Consider the following 18,883-nt stretch of genomic DNA (forward strand, 5'->3'; position numbering starts at 1 on the left):
CAGGTGATCCACGTCACGCAGGACCTGGACACGGAGCTGGAGGCGCTGTTCAACGCGGTGATGAACCCCCGGCCCAGCTCCTGGCGGAAGAAGATCCTGCCCGAGTCCTTCTTCAGGGAGCCCGACTCGGGCTCGCACTCGCGGCAGTCGAGCACGGACTCGGGCGGGCCCCCGCCGCGCCCCGCGCCCGCGCACGTCCGCTCGCACTCGTCGCCCGCGTCGCTGCCCGGGGCGGGAGCGGCCCCGCAGCACCAGGGGCACCTCCGGCAGCGCTCCTGCGACGTGACGGACGAGCGGCCGCTGCCGCCGGGCTGGGAGATGGCGCTGACACAGACCGGGCAGCGATACTTCCTCAAGTGAGTGCAGCGGGGCACGGCCGGGTCGGGGCGGGGGTCTCTCCGCGTCCGAGGTGGATGCGGCGTCCCGAGAGGAAACTCCTTCCCAGGGGGAAACTCCTTCCCGGGGGGAAGAGGGAGGCGAGGGAGGGCCGGGGGCGCTCCCGAAGCCGGGCGGGAGCCCTGCCGTGCCTGTCGCTGCCGTGTTCCTTTCGTGCTTCCCACACGTCCAAGATTCTGAAACCATTTTTTTTTTAACGAGTTCAATAACAGTTATTCCAGGGAGATTCCGGCGTGTGGGAGCGGGGCTCTGCGTGTCTGTGCCTGTCGGAGGCAGCGGGGGCTGTGGACGTGCCCGGCCCGCTCTGGCCTCGGGGCGTTCGGAGCATCCCCGGCCGCGGGGACACGGTCGGAGCCCGCCTTGTTCTGGTGACAGGTTTTGAGAAATGTGGTAACACAACTGCCGATGTCCCTTCTGGCCGGTCATTTTGGCCAGAGTGTTTTGTTTGTTACATTTGGTATTTGATTCAAAACAGTCTAATAGGCCTGAAAAAATGTAGCGATTGTAATACGTGGTAAGGCAACAGTGCCTTATTTTGGTAGATTCTGTAACTCAGCTCCAGATTCACTGCAAATTAAGTGGCACTGCATTAACCTGGTAAATAATGCAGTGACAAAATGTTTGCTAATGAAATAAAATATTTACTGGTGAAGCCTCTGCCTAAAGATGTTGAGGGAGTTCCAGGAGGTCATTTCCTTGCTACAGCCTTCTCTGTCAGAAGAGTGAACCACGTTCACGTTAAACCATGAGTAGGTATTCAGCCATCATAAATGGCTTATAGACAATGTGTGAGGGGAAAGAGAGACAAAATTGTTTAGAAAAATGAAAAAAAGTCATCATTTACATGATTGTATAATGATTTCTTTGTGTCGTGGGTTTGGAATCTCCAACGGGTTACTCAAGAGCCCAGTCTTTGAATTACTCTGCGCAGAGTTTAGATTTTTTACTTTTGTCACGCTCAGAGCTACCAGCAAAGCACGGAAATGCATTTCTGTATGTCTCTGTGTATCGTTTGTGACACTGAGTGGACATGTCCAAGGGTCCAAACTTAGGAGTTTGTTATTGATCTAGTTTATCACCTATAGGAGATCTTCTGTCTTCACACTTTGCATGTAGTTTTCTGGAGAGAACAAGGACAGAGAAATAGGTGACTGACAGGAGCACTGAAACAGACCATTCATAAATAAATATTTAATACGAATTCTTGCTAGGGTTTGGCTAGGGGGTGCTTTCAGATATCTCTGCCTAAAATTGCATAACATAATCTTTGTCTGCTCTTTGTTTTTTGACTAATACCAAATATCAAAATGAGTTCATGTGGTTTCACCTTCCTGTCACACATTTCTGACCTAGAGACTGAGTTTTCCAAGTCGATGGATTCTTGTTGCTTAGGATAAAAGTGCAAGGCCTTTATTAAGTACAAAACATTGGTAAAAACTCAAAATGTGTTTATTTTTTTTCCCAAATCATATCAACAGTAATAGTCCGATTAACCGCATCCTTTTTAATATAAAATACAATATTCAATTTGTTACCCAAAACAGTCTTTGTTTTGTTTCCCCAGTTTTACCGATCCAATAGAACTTCCCTCCTTTATCTAAAAATTAATTGGAATCATGCATTTCTTTACACATGTGATGTATTTCTTTATACCCCAATGCTTTGGGGAGTAATATTTCACTATAAAATACTAACATACGGATTATAGTATTTTATAGTGGTATAATGTTTTTCAGGTGAAAATATAGTTTTCTGCAGAAATTTAAGATTGTTTATGGAAAACAGCATTTAAAACTATGTTCAGTAACATATGGGATTCAAATCAGATGATGTGCTTGAAAATCATATTTGGTTAAACCAGGCATACAGGGTTACATTTCCTTATATAAAGAAAAAAAGCCAGTGCTTTCCAGCTTAATGATAAAGATTTGTTTGTAGGCATTAGGAAAAGAAAACTAAAAAACGAACTAAGAGTAAATAGCTAAATTAGGTCCTGTTAAAGCCTTTATTATCTGTTGAAGCTTATAATGCAATTTATTGTATTTAAACGTATTTTGATGAATTATTAAACAGAAGTACTAGTGGGAGTTTCAATGAACAGTGAGCTGACCTTGTTGACAGGGAACCAGCTACAACTTGAAGCAGTTGCACTCCTGCATGTCAGTTCTTGCAGAAATTTTCTGGCTGTGACTGGAAGAAACATAAGTAGCCTGGGGACCACTCCACCCTGTAATTAAATACCGAGCAGCACAAGTGGGGGGTGGAAAACAGGCTCATTAACACACACTTGCAGCAGTGTTATCTAAAGCATTTTTCTGTGTGTGCATGTGTGGAAAAAAATTTAAGTGTGATTTATTTCTGATAAAAAGAGTTTCTGGAAAGACAGGCAAACTGCCTTGCATAGCTCTTGTGCTGGTGAGTGGGAATATCAGTGGGAATATCAGATCCTCATGTTGGGCTGTGTACACATATCCTGTGAAAAGAATGTTTCAAGTATTACTTTCCACCGATTTGGGTTTAGGTGGTAAAGCTTCATATTTCAAATGAAGACCAAGGTTTTAATGTTTCCTCAGTGAATGTAGAGAGCTTCTTGCTCAGACTCTCGTAAACAGAATATGGAGAGTTTGGTGTCTGCACTGCACAGATTTGTAAAACTGTTCCCACTGTTGTCACTGTTATTTTTAAAATATTACAAGGAACATTTGCCTTACCAGGGCATATTGGCCATTAAATTCTGCTTCAGTGTAAGAAGGCTAATTCTGTGCAATATTTGATTTACTCAAAATGTTCAAACTTTATTTTACTGGTTTTTGTTGGTGGAGAAACCTGATTTAACACATGATCAGTTTTACAAAACTGAGCGTGTTCAGCAGGACAGCAGAAGAAAAGTAATATAAATAGAATGAAAATACCTTTTTCATGTGAATGACAAAACAATGCTAAGACAGTTGAAGTGCTCCAGTGATTTTCAAATACTGCCTTTCCCTGAAAGCCATTTCTGTTAATTCTGTAGAAACTTTTATTATTTTATACTGGTGCTGTGCTTCATCATAGAGAAACTTTTCCATTTCAGGAATGTAGTTACACAACTGGAAATGGGGGAGGAGATGGACAGTGCATGAGAGGGTTGCTGGGTTAAGTTCTCATGAGAACGTGGAAAGCACTAACACCTTGTAGGACATGTTTGCAGTGTTGTCCCACAGTTGTGGTCACAGTCCCATGTCCAGCAAGGGGGGACTTACCTCGCTGGGGCTTTCCTTGGTCCTTGTAGGAGAGTGGTGCAGAGCAAGAGCCTGTGCATCCCTGCTGGCTTTGGTGTTGTGCATTAGAGACACATTTCACAGAATCAGACAGCTTTTGGAGCATTTAATCCACACCTTGAGGCATTTGCTTTGTTCCCCATCACCAGTGGTTGTTTGTCTGGGACTTAGTGCCTGAACTGCTCCCATTGCCAGCATCCCTTTATTAAAAATAAGTTATAATGTGCTAGAAAGTACAAGATATATTACTACTGATGGCGTTTATCTGGAATGAGTGAGTGTATTAAAGAGTTCCTAGCAGGCAGGAAAGCTGTGATACAACATGAAAGTTTAATTAACGGAAATTCAACTATAGCTCACCTTTGTAACTCATTTTAGAGATGCTTAGGAAGTTTTGAGATTGGAATATGCACATCAAAACTGAATTTTCAAGCTGTGATTGTCTATAATTTAAGTGCTGATTTAGTGATGGTGTTGGAGTTCCACTTAAAAGACTACCATGGGTCTATGAGCTACTTTTCCTCCTCTGAACTTGGCAGTAGGAGCAGCTACAGAGTTTCTGATGAAAGCTTATATTAATCAATTTTCTGGTCCAAGATCATGATCAATAGACTGTTTTCTCAGAATCTAAAATCATGTCGCCTGTGATGCTTAAAACAATTTAGTGGTTAATGAGGGGCTTATTAAAATCTGAGGAGAGAAGCAGTGCTGGAATAAAATTGCTTCAGGGACACATTTTGGTTTGTAGAACGTGATCCAGTTCCCTCTCCCACTGAGTTTTCTGAGTTAGGAAATAAACTACATTTTAGATTCAGCTGTAACACATCAGTGAAGAAAGCTTTAAGCAGGACTGCAGTGACTCTGGAAGTGTTACCAAGAATGGCTTCTTTTGGGGAAATATTTAAGAAACTTATTGTAAAGGACTGTCTAGACACAGAAGTTGCATTAAATTTCTGTGTATGAATTTCTGAATTATTTAAGGAATCAGTGATAACACACTGTTGTGTTGATATGTAGAATTTGATATATTGGACTGATGTGTACTTTTAAGCTAATAAATTAGTAATGAACATGCAGAATTGTGTTGGTTTAATAAAACTTGTCTTAAATTTGTCCTTTAGTCGTAGTGTTAAACCCAAAATCCAGGAGTATTTGTGCATTAATGGATGACAACTGTCATGCATTCATCTCATGACATGAGCTGAAAATACAATTGCTTTATGCATTAATCATTAGGAAATAATATCAATTAGCATATTCTTAGAAAGATATGTATAGAATAGATACAGGTGTTAATTTAAGAATGCTACCATGAAAACCAGATGTTTTTTCTGATACCATCTGAAAGGGTTTTGTCTTTACTGACGGTTTGGGTTGTTCAAGGAAAGAAAATGAATAGTAGGTTTATTTTTATTGTGAGCTGCTACAGTCAACATCTAAAAGTTGGTCTGCCTGGCCATCTGTATTCCAGAATTGGTAAAGGACAGTGTGGAGAGCTGTCTGCTCCCACAGGTGATGGATGTGTCCAGCTTTGAACAGGTTTGACAATGTAGAATCTGTAAAGTCTGCCCTTTCCAGCTTTTTGCTGTTCACTCCTTCAAATCATGTTGGAAGAGCTGGGGTTTGGGCTTTGACTTGTTTCCTTTTGGAAGCTTTGGTTAAAGCTGAAAATTCTGTCTCTGATGGAGGTTACTACAGGACAAGAGCTGCTTTGTAACAGTGTGTTTGGGGCTCGGGGGCATTGCGTGACTAGCAGATACAAATTGTATGGAAGCAATTAAATCCAGAGGAAATGTCATGTCGGCTGAATTTCAACATACAGACTTTCGGCATTTTCCCCCTTCGTTTAGAGAGAGAGAGAGAGAGAAGCTGGCATGATGTAGGATGGAGGTGGGGTCTTTTTTGCTTTGGGGATCTTTTTCTTTTCATTGATTGATAACTCAAAGTCCGGACCTAGAGTGAATGCTACTGCCCATGACTGTTGTGTGAACTCTTCAGGAACAGGAATCTTGGGAACAGTGCACTGTCCCACAGTATTCCCTACCTGTCACTATTTTAAGGGCAGATGTGATGGAAGCTACGCTGCAGAGACAGATACGGGCTTGCTTAGAGAACTGAGCAAAATGTATCATGTTAAAATTGAAATAATTGCTTAGAATGTCACCAGACCCTAATGCAGTATGAAGGGAGATGTGCAAGAGGAGCAGGCTGTCCTGCACCTCCTCCTGGCTGACAGCATCTGCATGGGCAGTCGGGCTGCAGGCACAGCAGTGGTAGAGCTGCAAGTCCAGGCACAGGTTTTCCCACAGTGACTTATTTGTCTGCTCATACATCTGCCCTCAGTGTTTTCATGGTCAAAATGCTCATTTTTATTCACTGGGTATTGATCTGTCCCCAATCATTTTTGGGTGCAAGATTCTGACAGTCTTCCAGGATTGAGAATAACAGGGCACTTCCATGGTACCTTTGAGTTTTTTCTTGTATGATGAGCAATCCTTTTTTATTACCTGCAATCAGTTTTGCTAGTTTGGCTGCTGTTGTTGTTTTTGTTAAATGTTCCACATTCCTGTTTTTCAGTGTTTGATTGGTGAGCAAAGGTGTAAGCATCACTAAATGCAGTAACAGTCTTTGGTCAAGCAAAGTCTTAAATTGTATCAAAGTCTTTTGCTTCTGAAACAAAAAGTAGTATTTGAACTGTGAGCCTTAAATTCCTGTGGGCTTTTAAAGAAGTTCTCAAAACTTCTTGATTGAGGTGTTTTCTTAGTCTTCACCTTCATTGTGAAGCCCTTGAATGCAGCAGCATGTGAGCAGAAGGAAGTGCGAGTCAGTGGGAAGCTGCCCTGGGCTGGAGGAAGCAGAGCACAGTTCCTGTTGTGCTGTGACTGTGGAAATCACGTAACCTCTCTGTGCCTTTGCTTCTGGGCTCCATTTCAGCATCTGCTCGTGTTCATGAAACATTTCTGTGTATTGAAGCAGACAGTGTACAGGAATAAACCTGAAGTATCACTCCATGGAAGTTGTTTCTTACGATGTAAGCTTACATCCTTTTGCAGTGTTATCCAGCAGGAGTTTGTCAGATTTTCAGACCATACTTCCAAAGGTCTCTTTAACTGATAAATCATTTGGGAGATGTGAGTTTGGAGTCACCTATTTTTACAAAGGAAGAAAGAACAAAACTAAACTGTTTGTTGTCACTTGTTTGTCTAAGCAGCCTTTTGTAACATTAGGGTAGAAATGCCAGAGTTGTTTTCAGAATTTCCTCAAACTACTGTATTTTCAAAAGCTTCAGGAGTAAACGTAATTGCCACTTAAGAAAGGCTTTGTTTTGTCTGCTTAGTCAGACAGTCTGGACAAAAGCAGCTCTTCTAATCTTGACACATGTTCCATGTGGTTTCTTCCAGAGAAACACAGGCAGTCCTGTCGTGTGGAAGCCTCTCTCTGCAGCCTCCTGCCAGTGCCCTCACCTGGGTGAGATGTCTCAGAACTGGAACAAAGCAGGCTTTGCATCAGTAACTGAGTGTGGCCGTGCTGTGTGGGCAACACCGTGCAGCTCTGCAGGAATGCAGGAAAAGGTCAGCACTTCGGAGCTGACAAGAGCAGAATTTAGTGGGGGAGTTCTTCACAAAAGCTTTTTTTATTTCACATTTGGTTTTGATGCTGCATTTCCCTAGTCATGTTTTACTCGTTCTGCCGTAAATATTTAAACAGAAATATAAGTGCTTTTGCCATGAGAGGTTGGGAAAAAATATTTTTTTGCAAATGTATGTGGCAGAGTTGCATCAGCACGTGCCAAAACTGAGGGGCTGACGTGAGTGAAAACTGTGAACCAGATTTTCATGTTGAATAAATGTGTGTCTCTACAACCTACAACTCCTCTAACTGCCATAGCAGCCTTGCCAGCAGGACGGGTACAGTGATGCCAGCAATTCTTGCCATCCCTTCATACTGCAGAGAATGTACCTCGTGTAATGTTTTGACAGCCATTCCCTTAAGGAAGACTTTTCCAGTCATGGGATGATATTTTCACAGATGCTGCCATCACTGTCTCTCAGCCCTGACATCACCCAAACAGTATATTATAATTTTAGATAAAACTTACCTTTTATTAGAGGTGGTGAAGGGTTCTACTTCTTTATTCAGGTTTTATAGCTGCCATTTCAATTTTTGTCTGCTACTGAAAGAATTTATGGCAATGGAAAATCAATGAAATTATGCCATTGCAAGAGAGCAGACAATGTAAAACTTACTAACTAGCATAAAAGAGATTTCTAGTGAGACTATTTGTGACTTACTGGAAGTGCAACAGTAAATCACTGATAAAAGAAATGAAGGTTTCGCTAAAGATTCGGCAGTGAGAGTAGTCAGTAAAGGTATGTTGTAAAACATACTTAGTCAAAGCCAGGAAAGATCCTTGTTTGAGGTTTGTAACTTCACAAAAAACTTTGCAATTCTAGTCCATAAGTAAATAAAAAAATAGCTCTTGATATTAACCATGCCAATACCCACCCAAATCTGTGAAGAAACATTATTTAAGCAGTCATCTGCAGTGACAGAATGATGCACATTATTAGGTTTATTTTATTCCTAAGGTAGACTTGCTCTGAGGACAGAGGGAAGATCTAACTTTGATTTCTTAAATTCTGTGTATTATATGTCTCGTGAATTAGTTGGCAGGTTTGCCATGATCTTCCATTGCCAAACATTTGGCTGAAGTGCTGTGCTGCTGTGGCAGGTCCTGGTTTGTGCTGCAGATGGAAATGGGTGAGCAGTCTGTGGCACCAGAAGGGGTTTCAGATGCTGCACATTCCAGAAAGCAACTCCTGTGTCGATTCTCTTGTCAAATAGTTGTCAAAACCTGGGTATTGTAATTGATCCCAGTATTGGTGCTGTATATTTATAGTCAAATACTTCTCAAAACATCCATTAAAGTTTGGGAGTTTGACATGCTATTTTTTACCAATTATTACAGATCCTTATTGTAAATAAGAGTAGGACAATAAAATGTGAAAGAGAAGCATAACTTGCAGATAAAACAAATGGGGATGCAATTAAGACACAGGAGCACTATCAGTTTCCATTTTGTCCCACTTTTCCTGTAGATACAGACGTATATGTTTGCATTTATTTGAGTAGTTTTGTGGTACTGTCTGGTTTGCTTTACTAAAAGCATGCCTTCTGCTGAGGATATTGTCTCATGAACATTTCCTTTTTCTGTCAGGATGGCTTCTACTAGAACAATATTTTCAGTGGTCTTTTTTTATCTTGAAGAAACAAATGTCTGATTCATTTTTCTAGAAAAAACAGGAAGCTGTAAAGAAGACAGACTGAAAAAGAAATGCATACTGTTACTTACAGTTTAATTTATAAAGGTATAAAGCAAACTGGAAGTAACTCTTTGTTAGATACTGAAGGGATATTACAGTTTTGCTGTTTTCCTCGCTGTTATCTGAACCTTATGTGAAGAACAATTTAAGATGATTTTGTCAAAAAAAACCCTACAAAAAACCACCTACACACATGAAAACTTCAAATGTAAGCAGCTTCAGCACAGCAGGGTGTGTTTTGAGAGCATCCAGCCTGTGCACCTTTGTGAGCAATGTGTTCTGTGCCCCTGTTCAGAACCCTGGGGCTGGCACAGCTTCTGACCACAGCTGAGTACTTTTCAAAGCAAGGGAAAAGACCAAATGGGGAAATTCCAGTTGGGAGTTCTTTCTGGCCTATAGGAGCCTAAGGGGTCTTTTTTAATGGAATGACATAATTAATGGATAAAATGTTCCAATTAATTTTAGTATACTGAAAGAAACATGCATATTAATAATCCAGTTACCAAGCATGGCTTTTTTTTTGCTATAGAAATCATTAGTCCTAGAGACAGATTCTTCTCAGATTTGCATACAGGTCTCTTATTCTGACCTTCCTGGGTGCTGGACTTACCTACAGACATTTTGCACCTGTAAGAAGCAGAATGGCTGCATGCAGACAGGGAATGAAAAGCCCCATAGCACAGGAACCACTGCAGTAGGATTATGGTTCTGAGTACGTGCAATCCCAAGCAGTAACTCGGTGATGAGGTGTTGATGCTGTGCTGTATCACTGGTTCTGGTCTTGACCTTGCTGTGCATAACCTGGTCCTCCACACCAGTATCTTTGTTACTGGTCTTTTTGTCTGGGGCCAGTAGTCTTTGTTGTTGCAGTAAATGCAAAAATTAGAAATTATTGAAGAATTATTCCCTTGGCACAAGCATTGTGAAAACTTAAAGATTAGTCCTTCATGTTTTAATACCCATGACAGTGGGATGCATTTGTTTAATAAGAAGTCTAGCTGAAATATAGGGAGACTGTTTTCCAGGTAAGAAGCTGGTTTGAAATATTTCATTCCTGCTAGATTTTAATAATCAGATTTTAGTTACCAGATTTTAAGTGGCTTATTAGGAAATTTTACAGCACTCTATGACACTGCCTTTTTAATGGTTTTTTTTTCAGTCAATGACAGCATTTTTTGTAGCTATGATACAGGATTTTAATATTAAAAAAAAAGCCACACCTTTTCTGAGGGTAGCAAGCCTCTTTCTCCACCACACCTCCCTCTTCCCCTCAGAGTTGTGTTTGTTAGCCAAGTTAAATGCATAGGCTAAACATTACCTGATCAGTCACTCTCTTGCGTTACTAAATAAATAGGCTTAGGGACTGATTTACTAATAATGTCATTAATTTGTGCTGCTTCCATATCGCAGCATTATTCCTTTTGAATACAGCACAGCATGTTCCTGTGACGTGAGCCCATCTTCTCATGCACAGTAATCCTCAAACACGTGTTCCTTGCACCCCACTGGAAATCAGTGAGATGCACCTACATTGCTGAACATCTGATATTTTTACAATTATTCTCAGCTTAAGTGGAGCCTTGCTTGTCCACATTTGTACTTAAAATTTAAAAAGATTTCTTTTCAAATAGACTGTGTTTGATTGGAATATTACTACAGTGTCAGAATTGACAGAAATTCCTTATGTTCAGCTAAATCTTATTTGAAATTCTGGTCTTGTTTTAAAATTCTCAAGCACAGAGAGCAGCAGTGCAGAACTGTCACCCTTCCTCAGCTGAGGTCAACTGTCAGCTAGGAGACATTGTTTCTTTATTTTGGAAAGGTTTTGTTTGAGAAAAGACTTGGTCTTTTAACCAGATCCTGCTTTTCATCTGTTTTTCATGGCACACGATCACATTTCCCAACCATTTACAAACAGGGACTGTCTGGCAGGATTTCCTGGATACACAGTAGTTTGAGATTGTAAAAGGTCAGCCTTCTGAACTGTGGTGATTACTGTGGTTATTTGTCCTGCCTTTTCTTCCATGGGAACTAGTCAGCTTGTATGGAAGGTAGAAATAGGGTCCAAGAAAAATTCATCTGCTGATCACCTCCACCAGAATCCTAAAGAAAAAAAGTAGCCCAAGTAGGACACCTCCTGACCTTTGTGTACTGAAACTCTCTGAAGAGCTGGAACCAATATATTGGGAGTCAGAGTTTTGTAAGAAACTTCTGAAAAGGTTATTTTTAACCTGCTCCTGTTTTTGTCTGGTAGAGTGAGGTACTGAGGCCCTCCCAGCACATAACCCATGAGCTGGAGCTGTGTGAGCAGAGGGCAGTGGATAACCAGTGCCCACTGTAAAAAGAACCATTTCTTTATTAGACCTTCTTTTTAATATTCTAAGCTGACCTTCAAAATTAAAAGTAAGGGGGTAATAAAAACAGGTAAACTCAAAACAGATGCTATTAGAAATTTGACCAATTTTAATTTGTTTCCTGTGAGTCAGTTCACTGGAAGAAGTGGTGGGATTTTTCTCATGTCCATGTGCCATGTAAGAGATGGAACCCTTGGAAATTTTTCTGTGTCATGAGGGAACCCCCTAAATGGGTAGTAGGGAATACTAGAGAAGATGCTGATGTTGATGAAAGACAGGGTTTTGGCATTATTTGCATAGAATCCATCAGACATTTCTTCAGGTCCTGAAAGTGAGGGTGTTGTTTGAATATCTGAAGTTCTCATAGATTTCTTAATCTTACAGGGAAGAGGAAGGAGCCATGCTCCACTTCCCTTAGCTCCAGCAGTTGAGTTTGGTTGATTGCTTTTCTTTTCCTCGCCTTATGAGGAGTTCAGAAGAGGGCAAGATTCTGTTTTACCTTCTGTCTGTTAAAAAATATGTTTCTCCTGAATTGTCTTTTGTCCGTACTGTATTCTCAGTAGTGATAAAATGTTCCAAGTGGAGGAAGTAAGATAAGTCCTGATGCATTCAAGGTCATGGTTGTCTCAGTATTCCTTTAAATGAAGCAGTTTTTCTCCCATAGAATTCATTTTGCAGAGGAAATGTCAAAGGCATCCCGACAGCCGCTCTCTCTGCCCGTGGGGTCTGGAGTCTTTTTGCTGCTGTGTCAATGAGATCGAAAAGTTTTGGGGTTGCAGGGTTGGGAGGGGAATGCCAAGCTGCTTGACTGACTGGTGTTTCAGTAGGTCTGGATTCTCCCCCACTCTGCAGGAACATCCCCTGCTGTAGTTGCCACTGGCTCAGGTGGGTCAGCACAGACCTGTCTGGGAGAGCTCTCAGACCTTGCAGAAGTGCTTGGGCAGTACAACTCCATCAAGTAACCACATGGCCATGTCCTTATGCACATAACACATGATAAAAGAGGTTTATAGTGTTTATTTAACTTTAGACACATGGGTTTGACACAGTGGGTCTTATGATTCTGTGATTGTTCTACATCATATAACACTGAAAGGAGAGCAGAGACCAAAAACCAGAATTCGTGGTTAGATAAAAATAAAAGTGGGATGCACTGAAGCATGGGAAAGTGAATAAAACTTCAGCATTTACAGGTATCAGTCACAAAGTTGTTTCTGACAGTTTTTCAATAACAAAAAAATTATTTTCTAAAATACTGAGAGATTTGAGTGGCTTGATATTTGAAATATTCTAGCTACCTCGTAGCCACTATTATGGTAGAAAAATGTAGATTCAAACTAATTTTATTCATCTAAATAGTTATGCTTTTGATATATTGAATGAAATTTGTTGCCTAAACATTATTTTTAGTTGCTTATGTTGTAACTAAATCATAGAAGAAAATCCTTTGCATTTGCTCCTTGGCAAGCTAAAGTCTTATTGATATGATATAGATCTTGGTCTGAAGACTTAGAGATTTGGGGCTTGGAGCAAAAACAACCCCAAAAATGTGTTTTAGTGTCTAGTTTGGCTCTGCATGTGTGTTGTGCTGTAGCCATTGGCATTCCTATTAAAATGCAAAGATTGCTGCCCGTGAAGTTCAGAGGGCAGAAGTTATTCTGACCTTTTTGGAGCTTAATAAATGTACTGACCTGAAAGCTGAGGTTGTGAGAATGATCTCAGACTGAGAGCTGCAGTACCAGGAACTGCTTTGCAAAAATGTGTGTATTTTGAGCCAGAGTGCTCAGTTTCCAGTGAAGGAGGATTGTCTGTTTGGGAAAAGCCAGTCGGTGTTACTGTTTGGAAACCCTGACCAAGCAGAACTGGAAAAAGAGAGCTTGTCATAGGAAAAAGTTAGAACAACTGCTGTGCATTTGTGGAAAGAAGTTCTAGAGACTGTGGTGACACCATTTTGTTGTCTTTTGAAGAAATGCTGGTCCCTGTATGATTTCAAAACCAGAAGGGAGGCAGGATTGCACATGTGCCTGCCTAGGGAATAGAAAATTATTTATTTCTGCAACAAAAACCTTTTACAGAAGTGTACTTGAATATATTACAAGGAGCTGAAGCTCTTGACAAGTTATTCTTTGAATTACAAAGAGAAAACAGTGCGTAATTGTTAGTTATATAGCACAAAAAAAGTTTTGTTGGTATTACGATAATTAGTCCAACCCTATTAATTCTCTGATCAAAAGGGCACCGGTACTAGAATTTATTTTACTTTTTTTTTGTTAATGCACATGCAAAATGCACAATGTCCTGGAAACATTAATGGTGATTCTCTGACAGAGTCAGAAAGCAAAGCATGACATAAAAATCTAGACTACAGAGGAGAATTCTGGAACCAAATTCTACAGAGTCATACATTTCTCTGCCTCCAGACCATGCAGTAGAATACAACTTTAGAAGATAATTTTCCTATAGCTTCATAGGGATTTTGTGTCCTGTTTTTCTGTCCTACCATCCACTCTTGCCTGGGGAAGATTTTCATTGTGTCCCTGTAAGGGGATTCTGTGTAGTTGAAGGGGGGTTCTTGTTTGCTTATTTGTTAATTTTTACTGGAATGCAGAATGTATTAAAGTAATAACAGGTTGTCCAGAAATGCCATCATGATTGTCAAAGAGTATTTTTTAGGTTGGGCCACTTCTCCCATTCTTGTTACAAGACAGCAGCATTTTATATTTTATGTATGTAAACCCTGACTATTCATAAATATGGTCCCTTTTGACTTGGCTTTTATATTGGTAAACAGAGGCATTCACAACAAAACCTGATGATAGCCCTGTAGCTCAAGTAGAGGACAGTTAATTTTCTTTCATTCTGTAACATATTTAACAATTTCAGAAACTGCATGAATCTGAAAATGTCATGTATCTCTCACAAAGGAATACTTTGTCTTCAGAGTATTACGTTTCCCCCAAAATAAAATAAACATGTTTTTTATAGAATCATTAATCTGTCTCTTTAAATATGAGTGCTACAGGCACTCATCAAGTAAACAAATGCATTATCATCATTATATGGTGTATACATTAAAAAATCCCATAAGAATGTTCTATATAATAGCTTCATTCAGTACCTTTTTTTCTCTCTCTCAAGATTTGGGATTTCATCCAAATTCTAAAGGTTAAGTTCTCAATAGAATTCAAAGGGTGTTTTGTTTTAATTTGTGTAACTAGTTTAATGTGTTTTAAGGCCTCTGTGTACACCAACAATGGAATCAGTCAGTTACAGGGGAGCTAGCAGGACATTCCCAAAGTTCCCTTCTCAGCAGCAAATTATGCTGAAACTAATTCAGGGAAAGAGCAACTCTTTTCACCGAAGAAGTTACTTAGCATAGGATAATAAATATGCAAATACAGATGTAATGTTCCAGCTTGAAGATTGGAGATGATGATGAACATGCATTAGAGAACAAAGTCCATGGTTCAGTCAGTTTAATAATTACATTATGGCTCCTTGTTAAAGCTTCATGAAATTTTCATGAAACATTATTGGTGTCTGAAAAAGCAAGTGCCATGAATTTGAGTAGCTAAACCTTCAGGTCAGTACATTGCAGAGCTTCACTTGAGCTCCCACAGCAATGAGTGCTTGAACTGTAAAATGTTATTAATTTCCACGCTCTAAAGGAGAAGTGATTGAGAGATACTGGAGTTTATGTTTGTGTGTTTTTAGTGATGTCAGGAATGATAAGTTCTTATTCTTTCCAAATGTTGAATAGCAAAAATGGAATCAGTAGCATGCAGCTTTAAGCTCTTCTACCTAATCAGTATTTTCCCTTCATGTGTATATACTGTGTGCATGATTTTTGCAAAATATTAACATTATGGCTTTGAATAGGGCAAAATTTTGTGCTTTCCTGATTAGCAGTGAGTAATGTCAGCATATAATTAAATTGCTGAGGCTAGGAAATAATGCTGAGCAGCTGTTGTGGCTGTGCCACCAGTTGTTTGGAGGTGTCGGGGCGGGGGAGTGGGATGAGCCCCCTGAGTGCTTTTGCAACAGCTGTGGACACAGACTGGCTCCACCAGGTCACTCCAAATGCCAGGGAGTGTTCTGGAAGTGCCCAAAGAATGGGCAAAATTCTTCCTTTTCAGAGAAGGAAGTTCTTCATACTGAAACCTCAATAAAGCATTTATCTTTTGATGTCTGATTTTGGTGTAAAAAACACCGCTGTAGATTTTTGTTAATCTCTCCCATTCTTCACTCCCTCAGAGATCTCAAGAGGAGGGCAGACTGTGGAATAGGCTGACACTGTCCCAGCTGTCTCACAGTTGACTTGTCCTGGCTGCAGGGCGTGCTGAGAGCAGGGCCTGGCCCTGTCCTTCTCTTTCCAAATATTTTTCTCTGGTTTGTTTTGACTCACATGGGTCAGGCAGATCAATCTGTTGGTGTAGCTGACACAGTCAGCCGGGTTTGCTTCTGCAGGTTCACACTCTGAGCAGGGTGTTCACCCAGTGGCACTGTTGGAGGAGCAGCTGTGCTCTCAGTCCAAGGGAGCCCAATGCAGGCTGCCTGCTTTGGGCTCTAATATAATCCACCAAGATTCAGCTGGGGCCTGAAACTGCCTCATGAATCATTTGTGATTTAGAACGGCAGAAAAATAGAACAGACTTTAAACCAAATTTTATTTCCAACAGCCCAGGTGTCCCATGGTCTGCCTCAGACATTTGGTAACATCAAGAAGCTTCAATATGTCAGTGCACCTGTGCAAAATAGCAGGAGATATACTGTAGCTATCTGATTGTCCCACGGAAGGAGCATCTTGCCCATTTGCCAAGTTGACCCACGTTCTGTACCATATTCCCACAGCGTGGCCCTGGGCACAGGCCAGTGCCAGACACTGTGTCTGTCCTTAACTAACTAGATGGACACCAGTACTCTAAATTATCCTGTCTGGTTCTTGTGTAGCACCATCACCAGGTTTTCTTTAGAAGAATTTGTAATTTCTCATATGTCTTTTTAGAGGAGATGGGACCCTTCTAAAAATAAATGTACATTCCACTTGTGTGTATGAGAAAGAAGGTAATAGCAGTCTTCTCTGCATACCTGGAAGAGAACTAGCCCTATCAGCTTTTCTTTATATGATGTTGGAAAGTGTCAGGCTAATGGAGAAATACATGTTTTGCAGATAGTAATAATTTTTAATGTGGTTGTTACAGGTGATAAAGCTACAAAGGAATGAAGTGGGATGTGGTGAATGTTGTCTCTTGGGTATGCTACTTTTACCCATTATTTGCTAAAAATAGTTTTTTGAATTATTGTATCTTCACAAAATAGCCTAAAGAAAGGCTCTAGTCCTTCATCTTCTGTTGATCTGTTTTAGTGCTCACTGAAAAAAAAAGACTTTTTATCTCTATTTAACTGCATGGAAGGGTGTATGTGGTTGAAAGTAAGAACCCCCCAACCTACACTAACCCCCCAGTGCCTTCCTGTGATTTATAAAATGCCAGGCACTCATAGTGGTGGCTGAAGTCACTGTAAGCTGTGTTTTGAGCACAAAAGCAATACCTATTTTGTAGGGTCAGGGCCTAGATGTTTCAAAGTGCTCTCTGAAAACACTGGATACTGCTAAATATGTTGTACCTCTGATTTGTAGAATGGAGACAGCCTTACAAAATCAAATGGAGATCTCTGAAGTTGCAGTGTGATGATTTACTCATTATCTTTTAAAGATTATTACACCTGTCACTAGAATAGAGATTGAAAATTTTGCAGTAGGTACAGGATGAAGCTGTGTGTTAGTTAAAGAAAGTAATTCATAGCACGTCAGAAATGGAGTCTTTGAATAGTGAAATGCATTTAGTGAGTAAAGCAGGCACTCTGGAAAAAGTGTGTAATTAGATAATTAACGGTGGTATCACAATGCACAACCACGAGAGGACCAAGAGAGGCTAGCCCTGAGTTAGCTGTGTTCATTGTATTCAACTTTTCACATTCCTTTTTTTTGTGTGTAGTGTAAACATAAGCTGAAAGAAAAGACTGAGACAACTGCAGCCTAATGACATTGATGCTTTGTCTGCGCAGTCTGGCATGTAAACTGTCAGTGCCAATCAAGGGTTTTCTCCAAACATGTTCTGTGTGGGCTCATACCAGAGTGAAGCTCATTGTCTTTAACAGGATGTGATTCAGATCATAATTTAACTCAGTCTCATTTCCACTTAAATTTGCATTTAACAGTGCTGTAAACAAGCGACAAGCCATAAAAATTGGGCTGCCCTAGTGAAATCATTGCACGATTTTCAAGCTTTACACTTGTATAAGTGACTGTCCCTTATGTGTTTGAAGGAAGCTCTCACATCATGAGAACTGTTGCAGTCTACTTTACTGAGTTACAGTTGTCAAATGCACAGGTGAGTGCAGGATTCTTAAAAAGAAGCATTCACAGATTCCTTTTCCATATCCAAGGGTTATTGAACATAGCATACGTACAGGTTTTTTTATTAGAGGCAGTCTAAAATGTTTCTCACCTACTGTTTTTAGTGACCAATAAGTTCCTTCTCCATTTAGGATTAGAAAGATGGCAGTGCCTGAAGTGCATCCCCAGGTCTGCAGAGCCAGCAGGTGCTGGTACAAGCTGACCCTGGTGGGACAGGGGCAGTGCTGGGGGTGACGGGCTGGGCACCACCCGGCGAGGAAGAATTTTGCTACTTGTGGTGCCCCCAGCCAGACCTCCCACTGGCTCCAACAGCTGCCACAAGCCTCTGTGAAGTACCACCTAATTATAGAATTTCCTTGATTCTCTTCATCTCCTTCAGAGATTCCTGGTCCCACCCTTGGCCAAACTCACCACTTAAGGCAAGGCACTCAGGGAGGCACGAGAGTGGCACCACTGCTGCTGCCATCCCTGGGGAGCTGGGGGTGTTTCTGTAGTGAGCAGTGGGTCTGGAGGTCTCTAAACGCACCAAGAAATGTAACTGCTCTTGGTAAGCGTTTAAAAATACTAATTTGTGAGTTATTTTTTTTCCCAAAACAGTATTTTTATTTTTCTATACACAGTGGGTGTCATCTTTCTACTCCTGAAGTTTCCTAGGAGCAGACACTAGGCCTGGAAATAATTTTGAAGTGTGTGAGGGAAGTAAGATCAAAGGTTTTCTTAAGAAAAAAAAGGTTATTTTTATATGCACAGTAATTTTTTTCATCCTAATTGTTACACAGAACTAAGTACTTGCACACTTTTTTTTCCCCATTTACCTTAAAGGGTAAAATCATGCTTCTGAAAGCCACTTCATGAGATTTTTTTCCTCAGGTGAACTGAAATCTTGTGACTTACTAGTTTTTAAAAACAAGACTGTACTAAGTAGATTTCATTTCTCTAAATTCTAGTAATGGTTTTTGAATTCCCTGTTTACTGACAAAGAATATTTGTTCTGTGGTCTTTCCTTTTGAGCTTATTCACTTCTGTGATGTCAAAGATCCCGGATAGTGAAGGACCTTGACAGCCCTTTCCTGGATTTTCTTTTTTAGCCCAGTTTGATAGTGCATTGTCATATATACACACATATTCCAT

General features: G+C 40.5%; 1 protein-coding gene across 1 annotated transcript in view; it reads left to right on the forward strand.

Annotated features, from left to right (window-relative positions):
- Positions 1 to 6: 6 nt before the first annotated feature.
- Positions 7 to 18,883, forward strand: part of WWTR1 (WW domain containing transcription regulator 1) — a 44,088-nt gene continuing 25,211 nt past the window's right edge. Inside the window, exon 1 of the mRNA XM_027685549.1 lies at positions 7 to 356. Coding sequence (XP_027541350.1) covers positions 61 to 356 — 296 coding nt within the window. The 5' untranslated portion in view covers positions 7 to 60. The remainder of the gene's footprint in view (positions 357 to 18,883) is intronic.

The sequence above is a fragment of the Neopelma chrysocephalum genome, unplaced genomic scaffold, assembly GCF_003984885.1.
Source record: "Neopelma chrysocephalum unplaced genomic scaffold, ASM398488v2 Primary Assembly neopelma1_69, whole genome shotgun sequence".
In the NCBI taxonomy this organism is placed as follows: Eukaryota; Metazoa; Chordata; class Aves; order Passeriformes; family Pipridae; genus Neopelma; species Neopelma chrysocephalum.